Source organism: Ricinus communis, chromosome 8 (assembly GCF_019578655.1).
Source record: "Ricinus communis isolate WT05 ecotype wild-type chromosome 8, ASM1957865v1, whole genome shotgun sequence".
In the NCBI taxonomy this organism is placed as follows: domain Eukaryota; kingdom Viridiplantae; phylum Streptophyta; class Magnoliopsida; order Malpighiales; family Euphorbiaceae; genus Ricinus; species Ricinus communis.
Genome location: NC_063263.1, coordinates 9,141,759 through 9,155,100, shown reverse-complemented (window position 1 = coordinate 9,155,100; position 13,342 = coordinate 9,141,759). Strand labels below are relative to the sequence as shown.

Genomic DNA, 13,342 nt, shown 5'->3' with positions numbered 1-13,342 from the left:
CCCGTTATAGAGAATATATATAAAAATTAGGCTTTCAAAAGACTTTCTATTTTATCATTCTTCTCTAAAATAACTTAAGAATTGCATTCTCTCTTTTTAAATTTAAAAAATAAAAAAGCGACTCTTAAGTATATTTTATTATTTCGCTTTCTTATATATATATATATATATATTTTAAGAGTAACGTTCTATCTCCTTATTTTTTTTTCTTTCTCTTTTTACTTTATTAATAAAAAGTTAACTAAGGAGTAAAATAAAAAAATATCGTTGGAATATACACACATTTCAAGACAAATTAAAATAAAGAGTTGATAATTTATAATTTAATAGAGAAACATATATAAAATATTGTTGAAAATGTTCTAACAACAGTCAAACAATAAAAGATTTGTTAAATATATTAATGGAGTTATTATTCAAGTACATGTCATATAATATATCAACAACATTTTAAGATCTTGCGTTCAAGTCCAACAACTTATTGCCTAAAATTTACTGAGATTTGGTATAGAGACGTTCTATGTATGAGGGGTTTACATTTCCAAGTTGAATTAAAGCATTATTCAATTGTTAATTTTATTAAAAGAATAAAAATTGCGATTTTAATCAAAGCTTTAGTTAATTAAAAAGAAACAAAAAAAATTCTTAGTTGTTACATTCCATGACATAACACTATTGGTATAATTTCAATTAACAAACTTCATAAATTGAGCAAAATAACATAAATCAAGATCTAGCACTTATAAAAATAACTAGTTTCATAAAAGAAAATTTAATTGATCAAAATCTATGAGTAAATTATCATAGAACATGAACAAACAAGTCCGCGAAAATAGGTCACTTGAATAAAAAAATGATGAATTGAACAAATCTAAGAGTAAATTATCATATAACAAGAATTAGCACTTATGTAGTTTATCAATTCCAAATAATTTAATGAATTGATAAAAAACCTAAGAGTAAAATATTATAGGAAAGTAAGTCAATTGAATACAAAATTGTTGAATTGATCAAATTCTAGGACTAATTTTTCATAGAACATGATCTAGCAGTTTTCAGAATAAGTCAATTGAATAAAAATGATAAATTAATAAAACCCTAAAAGTAAATTTTTATAAAACATGAATCTACTACTTGTGAAAGTTTGTCAATTCAATAAAAGATGCTGACTTAATTAAACCTAACAGTACATTATCATAAGATATGATGAAGCACTTCTGAAAATAGTTTAATTGAATCAAAGTTCTATGATCAGGCACTTCTGGAAGCAGTTTGATTGAATCAAAGTTCAATTAATTAAGAGAATTATAATTCAATTATAATTGCATATGATCTACCATAATCAATGCAAAAGGATTAGATTATGCATACTAATTTGATGGGTTTAAATTTTCTTAATATATTACAAATAGTTTTAGTAATTATTGGATAGCTCGATTTGTTTATAAGTTCATCGTACATAATAATACAATAAAATTTATAATATTTAGTTTATATTATAGTTTATCATTTCATTCGTCAATAAAAGTCTAAAGAAATAAAAACAAATAAAAACTCATAATTCATAATCTAAGCACTATGAATATAATTTTTTTGAACTTGAATATATAAAACTAAACTAAAAATATTAAATGATTTGGAGTTAGTTGGTATTTCAAGAAGTATATTACTCATTATTTTGCATTGTTAGTAACAATAGTAAAGGATGTGTTGGTGGTTGAAATTTCTAGATTAATGTCAAAATTGTTTTGCTTCGTCTAAAAAAAAATGATTGGGCCGCAAGAAGTGTGAATTGTTTACATATTCATTGCAATATTACATTTTTCTTTTCTTTTCAATTTTATGTTTGTGTTAGAATAGTCGTAGACGTGTAATTTATTCTAATTAAGTTATTGTTTCCATAATTAAACTTATTAAATATTTTTTTAATTTAAATAAAATACTAAAAACGACAATTAGTAGGCAACTAAGGAAGTATATAAGAAAGGCATGAGTGTCCTTCAACTTGCAAATGACAACATTAGTTACTATATTTAGGCTTAATGATTAATTAAATCTTAAAATTTACTCTTTTTAATGATTTTATTTAAAAATTTAAAAATACTTTTAATTTATTTTTAACAGTACTCTTAAAAGATAATTTTTACATTTTCATGAATAAAAAAATAACGTGACAAGTCTAATATGCTTACTAAAAAAAAATTAAAAATCAGTAAAGATTTTATCCTAAATTTAACAACATAGCCATTAAATGTATTACATATAATACATTATTTTCATACTTCTTGCATATAATTGCATTAAGCTTTTTATTTATTTATAATTTTTTTAGTCGATTCACAATGTCATTTTTTTGTTGTAAAATTATAAAAATTATTTTAAAAAAATTATTTTTAAAAATAAAATGAAGTACGAATAAGTATTCTTAAATTCGGAAAGCATTAGATGAAATAGTTAAAAAAAAGTATATGTAATAAATAATTAGATTGTATTTGACACGAGTGAAATTGAGCTATAAAAGGAGGATAAAAGAGTGTATTGGAGATGGGAAACTCGTATACGTAAAGTGTAAAACCAATTGCTTTCGGATGCTATTGAGAAGCGGTACTTTCTCTCTTACATTACATGGTTTTCTTGCTTCTTGGAAATGGAGAACAGCAAACAGTCAAAAATGATACAACTGGCCCTCGAAGAAATAAGCTTTGCATCAGTCACCCTCTCGATGTCCACGTGAAAAGAAGCAACTTGAAATCTATATCTGGTGATCTTGTTTCATAAACAATATCATGTCTTTACTTGGAGAAATAGGCCACCCTCATGTTACGCAACACGAACTGGCCAAAGCCTCGCCTTCATAGTAGGTGAGGATAGGCCAACATGGCTCACATCTGAAATTGGTCAACTTTTGTAACCCTACTTTCTATTTTATTTTATTTCTCTTTCTCTCTCTCTCTCTCTCAAAGGTTAAGGATATTCTTGGACCAATTTGCACACGAACTGAAAATTAAACCCCTTCCCAGTGAAATCTTATTATACTCCTGTCTATTTTTCTCAAGACATTCACTGACTGATTAATTGTATTTAGGACATATTGCATGTTTCTTTATTAATTGATAAAGAATGGATAATTAGTAGCTCAAGCGAAGATTTATTTAGACTAAATTTTACTATGATAAACAAACTTTCAATGTGATACTGATTTGAAGAAGTGTGCAGAAAGATATTGAAAAATAATATAAAAAAAAAGCATTAAAATTTCTTTACTAGAGATTCTGCGAGTCATGCATTGGTTATATAATAACAATTTCTCATACATGAGACAAGATAATCAAAGAAAGTCAGAAAGTGCAATAACAAAACTTAGTTGTCAAAACCTTTCGAAAATCTTTTTGTAAGCAAAAGTGCATGCTTAAATCTAAAACGTGCAGGACTCAAATTTGATGTTGTTGTGGAAAATGCTGCACCTTAAACCAGATTAATTCTTTGACATTTCCAAAATAATCTTAATTTAATAAAATAAGCAACAGCAAATAACTATAATCAAATATAAAGAAAAAGGTAAGGGGAAGAATTTCACAGAATTTCTTATTTGACAAGTTCAAGTGATTTTCTGACAGATATGTACGCTAGTTTTTTTATTTAAGTGAATCTTTAGAAAGTGTATTTTGGACATGCATATCTAATTAAGCTGCATTTTGGTTTAGAGTATTTTTTTAAAAAAAAAAAAAAACTTTTCTTCTTTTCTTTCTTAGTGATTGTTTGTTTGGTTTTCGGGCATTGTCTTTGAAATTTGAGACTGAAGAAGATATGATGGACTGCAGTGGGTTAAAAGAATGGAATTTAAGATTGAGGAAGAAATATTTGGTTGGTTTAATTGTTGTAGCTTCAATGGTGATTGTAGCAGAGTCAGCTTCATCTTACAATCAGACTCAACAGGCTGGATATTTGCATCATGGAAATAAAGGTCATTCAGACTATAAACATGTCTGGCCGGTAAGCTCAGTTCCACATTAGTTATTTGTTTCTTTATTGTTTTCCTGAAGAAGTAGTGCACTTAGAAAGTGTAGGAAAAGCAGAAACCAACCTGGAATTGTTTCATTGTTAACTATTTGTATGAAATAATGATTGAACAGGAAATGAGAATTGGGTGGAGAATTGTGGTGGGAGCTATTATTGGATTCTTTGGAGCAGCATTTGGGAGTGCAGGAGGTGTCGGAGGAGGTGGCATTTATGTTCCGATGCTTACCTTGATTATTGGGTTCGATGCAAAATCATCAATAGCCATATCAAAATGTAAGTGATTGATCCTTGAAATGAATACTTGGATAATGTTCATGTGATTTTGTCGAGTTGTTTTAATATGGAGCTGTATTATGTTTGTTTGATCAGGCATGATAACTGGTGCAGCAGCTTCAACAGTATACTACAATTTGAAGCAGAGACATCCTACTCTTGAAATGCCAGTGATCGACTATGATCTTGCTCTCCTAATCCAACCAATGCTGGTTCTAGGAGTTAGCATTGGAGTTACTTTCAATGTTATTTTTGCCGATTGGATGATCACAGTTTTGCTAATTATTATCTTTATATGTAATCATATCTTTTCCTTCCTTAGTTACATATTTATATTATGTGACTGCTTTTCGTGTACAACTAAGTTATTGATTGTATATACTACCTGCAGTTATGTCAACCAAGGCCTTTTCAAAGGGCATTCAAACATGGAAGAAGGAAACCATAAAAAAGAAGGTACATATAATTTATAATTTTCACAAATTTTTAGGCCTGATCTGACTTATAGTTTTCATTATACGTTGAGTATTTCTTTAATATTCATTTCCCCACTGGATTTTGAGTTCTCAGGAGGCTGTCACACCCCTGGAGTTGAATGGTGAGTTCGTTTGTTATTCGAATTTGAGTAAATAAATCTGCAGTCACTGAAAGAATCCTGAGGTGGGCTAGATTGCTCCATTGTTATTAGGTGACAACGCTGAAGTGGTGATTCCCACACCTCCTCCTGAAATCTTAAGCGATAATGCTCAAATTGAAACCAAAGGTCCTAAAAAGGAAAAGGTTAAATACTAACAGCACCAATATACTTTTACAATTTTGGTAGGAAAACAACACAATCTAGTAAGAACTGTACTGATTTTTAAAAAATATTCTCAGGTGTCTCTCATTGAAAATGTTTACTGGAAAGCACTTGGACTTCTTTTAGTTATCTGGTTCATGATCCTTGCTTTGCAGATTGCTAAGGTATCCTTTATTGGTATTGTTTTATTTTATATGCCATTTTAATAGCCACTGAAGCAATAGAAAATTTTGTTATGTTTTCTGCAGAATTACACTAAAACTTGTACTGTGCCATATTGGATATTAGACTTTGCTCAGGTAACTCCTCATATGATTCTTAAAGGAAAGGCCAATGTTCAATAATACAATTTCAGGATCCTGACAGGGATAATCCTAAAATTCGATTTCATCGCCCTGTGATTTTTTTGCTTTTCTGGTCTTTCAGATTCCGGTAGCTGCGTCATTAACTATATATCAGGCAGTTAGACTTTACAAAGGACGGAGAAAAATTGCATCCAGAGGAGAAGCAGGAAGCAATTGGCGGGTACATAAGTTGCTTCTTTATTGCTTTTCTGGTCTATTGGCTGGCATTATTGGAGGATTGCTCGGTCTTGGCGGAGGATTCATTTTAGGTCCACTTTTTCTTGAAATGGGAATCCCTCCACAGGTGCATTAGTTTAACGTTTTCTCTGAAAGAGTAACATTTCTATGCCTTTATTTTAACATGTTCCGTAATTGCCTGTAGGTGTCAAGTGCGACAGCCACATTTGCAATGACATTTTCCGCATCCATGTCTGTCGTGGAATATTACCTTCTGAAGCGTTTCCCAGTTCCTTATGGTAACTTGTTTAGCAATCATGTTGATAATGAACTCAAGGAATTCATCATTCATAATCGATTTAGACATGCACTAATCAATTTTTTAACATACACAGCTCTCTATCCCTTTGCTGTGACCACCCTTGCTGGCTTCGTGGGGCAATATGTAGTGAAAAAAGTCATTGATATGTTAGGAAGAGCATCCATAATCATCTTCATTTTGTCTTTCACAATCTTGGTCAGTGCTATATCATTAGGTATGTATAGATCATAGCTTCTTCAAAGACTTTAAAAACTAAGAATACAGCTAGAATTGTAACTAATTTCAAGGCTTTGAATTTTTTCTGGAGCAGGTGGAGTTGGGTTAGCAGACATGATCAAAAAGATTGAAAGGAAAGAGTACATGGGATTTGAAGACATTTGTTTATATTCGTAGCGTCGTTCCTTCTTATAAATTCATGATTCTGATCATTGACAAGTTGTTAAATGTACCCAATTCTAAAAACTGTAAAAGCGTTTTGTTAGAGACACCATAGAATTCAGTGGAAAGCAGCCTGAAGGTCTACAGGGGCATAGAAATTAATGCTGAGATTTACTCATGAATCTACATGTAGCTAGCTTCAGTTGAAAATTTAGCTTGCTTTAGTACCTGTCCTCTTTTTTATTTTCTTTTTAGCAACTAATGATTCTGATTTTGTTAAAATGAATGAAGTCTGCAATGATAGGATCGATCGATGCCTGGAGTTTGCAATGTTCAGGGCTCATCACTGGTTGGTTATGACATGCTTTAACCCTTATCCCCAACCCCTTTTTCAAAAAATTTGCACCATCATCACGACATGTCAGACGCCAGAAATGTAGTGTTTTTAGTTCCAAATCCTCCATCTCGTGTGATGAATGTTGTGACACAAATGCTCTAAATTTAGCTTATTACCAGATTTTATAAATGTCTTCTGATGTACTGTCTTTAGATAATTAAAATAGCTGCTGTATACAGATATGTGATAGTGCTTAAAGTTAGATCAAATTAAAGGAACATAAAATCAGAATTGTAATTGGTAATCGTTATTTGCTTTTTGACTCTTACTAACTACTGTTATATCTACAGCCTATATATGAGGGTTTTATTAATGAAAATGCGCTGAGTTTCCCTCAGTTTACATTTTCTTTTTAGTGTTAAATCATCATGGTATTAGAGCTATATTTGATCTTTTAGGGACTGTGAAAACCTCTAGAAAACCTGAACTTGAAAGTGGCTGCAAGCAACTTCACAGCAGTCACACCTCCCATATTCAATGGTGATAAATATCCCTTTGGCCAGGAAATAGTAAAAACAGGTATAAGAGCTAATGCCACCGTGGCTCAGATCAAGCAACATAGTGAAGAGTGTGCAAAGAAATTCGAAAAGCTCTTCTCAGGAAATTTTTTGTTGGTATAGTTCTTGTGGCTTCACTGGTGATTTCAACAGAGTTAAGTGTGAAACAAGCATCTTCAACTTACAGTCCGACTCAAAGGGTTTCTCGTAGCTGGCTAGTAAGCTCAATTTCACTTAGATGTCTGATTCTCTATTTATTTCTCGATCACATGTTCTGCATTACTTAGAGAATGTAGGAGAACCCAGGAACAAAAAAAAAAAAAGGATATTGTCATCCTGTGTATCTTTTTTAGCTTTAAGTCTATGTTTTGTTGGTCTAGATAGATTGAAATTTATCTGGGAAATTGTGGTGGGAGCAGTAATTGGATTCCTTGGAGCAGCATTTGGGAGTGCAGGAGGTGTTTGTGGTGGCGGCATTTTGTTTAAAATGCTTAGCATGATTATTGGGTTCGATGCAAATTCATCAATAGCCATAACAAGATGTAAGAGCTACTCTTAATTGATCCAAACGTAATGGCAAAGAATGATTTTATATAATCTTACTAAGGTTAATTTTTTAATGATTTAGCAGTTTTGATTTGTTTATCAGGTATGATCACGGACACATCATTTGCAACATCATACTATAATCTGAACAAGAGACAACCAATGTTGGTTTTAGGAGTTAGCATTGGAGTTGCTCTCGATGTGATTTTTGCCGATTGGATGATTACAGTTCTTCTAGTAATTATCTTCATTTCTTTTGTATGAACTGTCTTCTATTGGCTCACTTATATACTAAAATTTGCAAAAAAAAAGTTTATGGTCTTTATTTGTCTATGTTTTGATTCTACTTATTATTACCTAATTAGTAACATTTAATTTCTCACTTGTTCTTGAGAATGTTGAGTGGAAGGCACTTACACTTCTCTTTGCTATCTGGCTGATCATCCTTGCTTTGCAGATTGCCAAGGTTTTCTTTTCTTTTCTTTTCTTTTCTGAAGTTCCTATTTTACAGGATCCCTTGCTTTTAGTTGATGTTTGAGACACCAAGAGTAATTGAAAATCTTGTAAATATATTCTTGCAGCCTCATACAAGAACTTGTTCAGCACCATATTGGTTGTTAGACTTTGCTCAGGTATATCTCCAATGACACTTGAGGAATATGCCAATATAAAATGATGCTCGATCAGAGAATTCCTGAAATTATAAGTGGTTTTTTCAACACAAGTAGATACCATACCATGTAGCTTATTCCATTAAATTAAACAGACAATAATGTTAAAGAAAACTGGTTGGCAATTCACCCTTTATTGTCGCATGCTATTTTTACCCTTACACACGTCAGCTTTCATTGCCCCCGATATCAGCTCAGAGTCCCACCCCTGAGATGCTCAGTTGCCTGCTAATGAAACAAACTATATGATATCATTTTGTCGCAAAAGAACCACAGTCCTTTATCTGAAACTCCATCAAGCCACAGGTATCAATCTTGACCAGACATATAATGTTCTTACAAATCTGTTTCTCATACTTTGAGGTTACTCATTTTATTAACAATGTAATTTTATAAATACATTATACGTGACACGAATTGGACTAAGAGTCGGTACAAAAAATAGTGTGTTATATAATATTTTTGCGGGATAGGTCATGAATCAATGCGAGGTATTAATCTAATGCAAATTATAACATGGATTCCATACCATGTAAGTATATGGTTCCAAGGGTCCAAAGACGTTAATTTGAATTGTGTTGAATTATAATTTTATCCCTCCTCTTTTAATTTTTTTTAATTATGATAAAATAAATTTATAAAATTAATATTATAAAAATATTTTTTTTATATATTTATAAAAAAGTACTAGTTATTTACTCACATGTTGTAGGATTATCGTAATTATTTTAATTATAAATAATAATCAAAATAATTATTTTTTCATTATCATTTTTTATTCTAATTTGATCCAATTTTAGTCATTCTAATTTTATAATTATTTTTCGATTATATATATTAAAGGGGTAAATTTTTTAATATGTGTCATTATTTTGAAGATTTTTGTTTTGATGTGTGTACTTATTTTTTACAAATGAAATTTTATTTGTTCTCTTTTTCTTAATTCTTAATTATGATAAATGAATTTATAAAAATTAAAAATTATATTAAAGAATTATATATTGAATAAATATTTTATATATTTACGAGAACAAATTTTCTACCCACCTGTTATATGATTTTCGTAATTATTTTGATTATAAATAATTTATATATAAAATTAAATAGAATTTATAATGTTTTATAATTATTTATAATATTTTTAAAAATAATAACAAATTAAATATTTTTAATATTTTTCTTATTTTTTATTATAAAATTTTATTAGTATAATAATATGAAAATTTTTGATAAATTAATAGAATAAACTGCAAAATTGCACATAAACTTGAATTCTATGTATCAATAATAAGTACACGTGTCAAAACAAAAAATTTATATGTTAAAATATAGTAACATATATAAAAAAAAATTATTGGACCAGATACATATTGATTTTTTTGTTCATTTAACATGTACTAAAATGTTCAATTTCTATAAGTATAATGTTTATTAGATGTAATATCCTATAATAATTAATTTTCTTGTATTTAAATATCCATTATCTGTAAATTTAATATTCAATATGGTTAATGTTCATGTTTATTTTGTTTACTGCAATGTCATTGTCTATATATATAATGTTCTTCAATATTTGTGATGCATATTGAAATATTTTTATGATTGACATAAGCAATCATCATTCATGGACACAATTTTTGTTAGTTTGTTAATAGATATTTATCATTAGTGAAAACCATATTCATTAATTCATTCAAATGGACATTATAATATGGACATAATATCCATTAAATATAATTATGAATTAGCAAAAATAGATTATCCTAAACATGATAATATGACCATTAAATATCTCATATATATGCATTTTTTTTATATATTTTATATTTAAATGTAATAATTTCTTTATTAATTCACTGACTTTTATGTTAGTGAGTAGAATTGATTTTTTATTTTATTTTTTATTATAAAATTTTAAAAAATTGTTACAAAAAATGTTTCTAAAAATAAATTAAAAATATTTATATTTATTTTAAAATTATAAAACAACTAGATAAAATTATTAAAAATTTAATATTTAATTAATAATTATGTCAAATATGTAAAGTAAAAGTAATAACAGCAATTCACCCGCCAAAATCATAAAATTAAATATTTTTGATCGTAGGTCTTTTTTCGTAATACTAATCTTCTAATTATATATTAAAGACATAATTATGATCACCATCATTATGTTTTTTTTTTTTCCGAAATGACAAACGAGGAGTAAAGACTTCGAACTTAAAACTTTACTCAAATTGAAACGTATATTTACTCTATGAATGACCGATTAAAAAAGATTTTAGAGTATGCAAGTGAAGAACAAAAAAAAAGGAAAGTAAGTTGAATATTTGATTACATTGATGGTTAATGCGACAAAAGGGCAGGTCTCGAACGATAACATGTTTGGTGGAAAATAATCCTTAGATTATAAGAAAGATCTGATTAATTTTGGTGGAAAATTCTTTTTTTGTGATACGTCTGATCAAATGAATCCAAACTGATATGTGCAAAACGTTGTGCAGCTTTATTTTGCTAACAGATCTGAAAGTATTAAATGAAACCAATTATCTTACCTAACAGTTTTTTATCAAAAGACTGACAGGAGGACGACATCTGAAACAAACACTAATTTAAATTTGATGGAAGTAGGAGGTTTGATTTTAACATAGTTTTCTAATTTAATTTTTATAATTTCTTATGATTATTTTGTTTTTTTTTTTTAGATTTTAATAATTAGATTGTTTACTTTCTTTTATTTTTACAGATTTCATTATTTATTTTATATTCTTTTTTCAATTTTTTAATATTTCTTTTTTTTTACTAAAATTTGTGCACCACAATAAAAATATAGACATAATAATATATGGGATGACTCATAAATATTCACTCAAAATGATATAACAAAATAAACATCACAAACAATAAATAAATTAGATTATTAAATAGAAAAGAATAAGTAAAAAATATATAAAAAGAGAAAACATGAAGTGGCTGCCACCATAATCACTAATACTGGTGGCAGCTAAATTCAATAAACAAAAAAACAAACACTAAATTTTTAAGACTAATAAAGAATTAAAAAGAAAAAAATGAAGAAGAAAAAATAATTTATTTTTTATTTTTATTTGAGCCTTACACGTAGGAATATAATCTAAAATATACATTTTTTTTCCTAATAATAACTCAAATTTCTACATAATTTATTCTCAATTTCCCTTAAATTCTCTTTCTTTCTTCTAAAAGAAGAAAAAAAAAAGAAAAAAACGTCTCTCTCACTCGAAAGCCTTTTTAGGTTACCTTTTTTAGAATAGTTCTTAATTTATATTAACCTTTGTTTTAACTGTTAATTCAGAATCAGCCAATTGTCTCCAAAATTCCTATTGATTTTTATTATTTATTCTAATTATGTTCATCTTTTATTTTAACCAAATTCATTCTTTTTTTTAATCTGATTTATTTAATGTTTACTAATTAATTGAACTATTAGTCAAATAATGATATTATATGCAAATTTTTTTAATAAAAAGAGATTAGTATAAAAATACTACTTTCTGGTTTTACTCATTTGTAATAACGGACTTGGTGATAAAAAACTACTTTATGGTTTACTCTATTAATAAATTACTACTAAACATGTTAATGCACTTTAATATAGCTTTACATTATTACAATTTCATACTATGTGGTTTTTCTTTATTATATATTTACATCTTCTGTGTTACTTTTTAATACTTTATTACTAAATTAAATTAATATAATAAATTTTTTACAAGGTATCTCTCAAATTAATTTTAATTGTAATACAATAACTATTTTTAAGTAATTTGACAGCTAATTAATTGTCTTACGCTTGAAATAAATGATAACAATATATTTTTATAATTAATAATTAAACTAAAATAATATTTTTTTAAATATATCTACAAATTTTTTAAGCATAAAGCTATGTAAAATTATTCTGAAAATATTTATTATTAATGATTTATGTTATATTAATATCAAATCATAAATATTAATATAATAAATTGATTGAGATATATAAGAGACAAATGAAATAAATAAAAATATTATAAAGAATAATCACAGGGTATGAAATTGCAAAAATGTGAAACCACATCATAGCTAATAAACAACGTTTGGTACTAATTTGTTAATGAAATAAATCATATGATAAGTTTTTATTACAAAATAAACCACAAACCCATTATTACGATGAGTGAAACCATATAATAATTTTTTTAAATTTATCTTTAAAAGAATACATTAAAATACATACAATTTTAAACTTTTTTCTAATAATTTCAAAACTCACCAAGTTCAGAAAAAAAAATAAATTATTCTCCTTTATTTTTAATTTTCTTATCTTTGCTTCTTCTGACAATTAAAAAAACAATTAAGGTAAATTATATGGAATATCTGTTATTTTAAAAAAAAAAATATTACGCCACTCAATAGGATTTAAACTTTGGAATCTCTTTCTAAAAATAAATAATAAATTAAGAATTTTATACCAAAAAATATATACTTTTTGTCCTCATTTTTACATTTCCTTGAGCTTAATTAGTTGAATTGATAGAGTGTCTCATAAATACTTAAGCTTTATCAATCACATTTATTTAGAAATTCCAAAAGTACAAAAAAGAAAACCAAAATAATACTCTCCCATCCAATCCAACAAAGTTCATAAATGATCACATGCAAACGATATTTATAAATATAAGATACAAATTGAGAAGGAAGCTATAAATACAATTCTCAAAGCATGTGATAAAATTCAACTAAATTATTATTTTTCTAAAGAAGATGCTTGCCTTTATATCCCACCTAACAGTAAGAACTACCAATAATTTTGTAACACATTGTCTATCTGAACTAAATTCTCAATTGGTCCACACCAATTCTTTCTATATGCAAGTCTTCTTAATTTCTTCTTTTA

At 27.6% G+C, this 13,342-nt stretch overlaps 1 protein-coding gene across 2 annotated transcripts; it reads left to right on the top strand.

The window, feature by feature from the left end:
* Positions 1-2,585: 2,585 nt before the first annotated feature.
* Positions 2,586-6,791, top strand: LOC8274488 (sulfite exporter TauE/SafE family protein 3). Of its 2 annotated transcripts, XM_048378211.1 has the most exons (13): positions 2,586-2,861; positions 3,884-3,993; positions 4,134-4,293; positions 4,390-4,590; positions 4,685-4,749; positions 4,864-4,891; positions 4,982-5,073; positions 5,170-5,256; positions 5,341-5,391; positions 5,519-5,740; positions 5,819-5,912; positions 6,009-6,149; positions 6,246-6,790. In XM_048378211.1, exons 2-13 carry the CDS (start codon positions 3,889-3,891, stop codon positions 6,326-6,328), a joined length of 1,329 nt encoding a protein of 442 aa, XP_048234168.1. In that variant the 5' UTR covers positions 2,586-2,861; positions 3,884-3,888; the 3' UTR covers positions 6,329-6,790. The 2 variants fall into 2 exon arrangements, with proteins under 2 accessions (XP_048234168.1, XP_015572821.2); XM_015717335.3 differs by lacking the exon at positions 2,586-2,861 and having other exon boundaries at positions 3,705-3,993; positions 6,246-6,791.
* Positions 6,792-13,342: the final 6,551 nt, after the last annotated feature.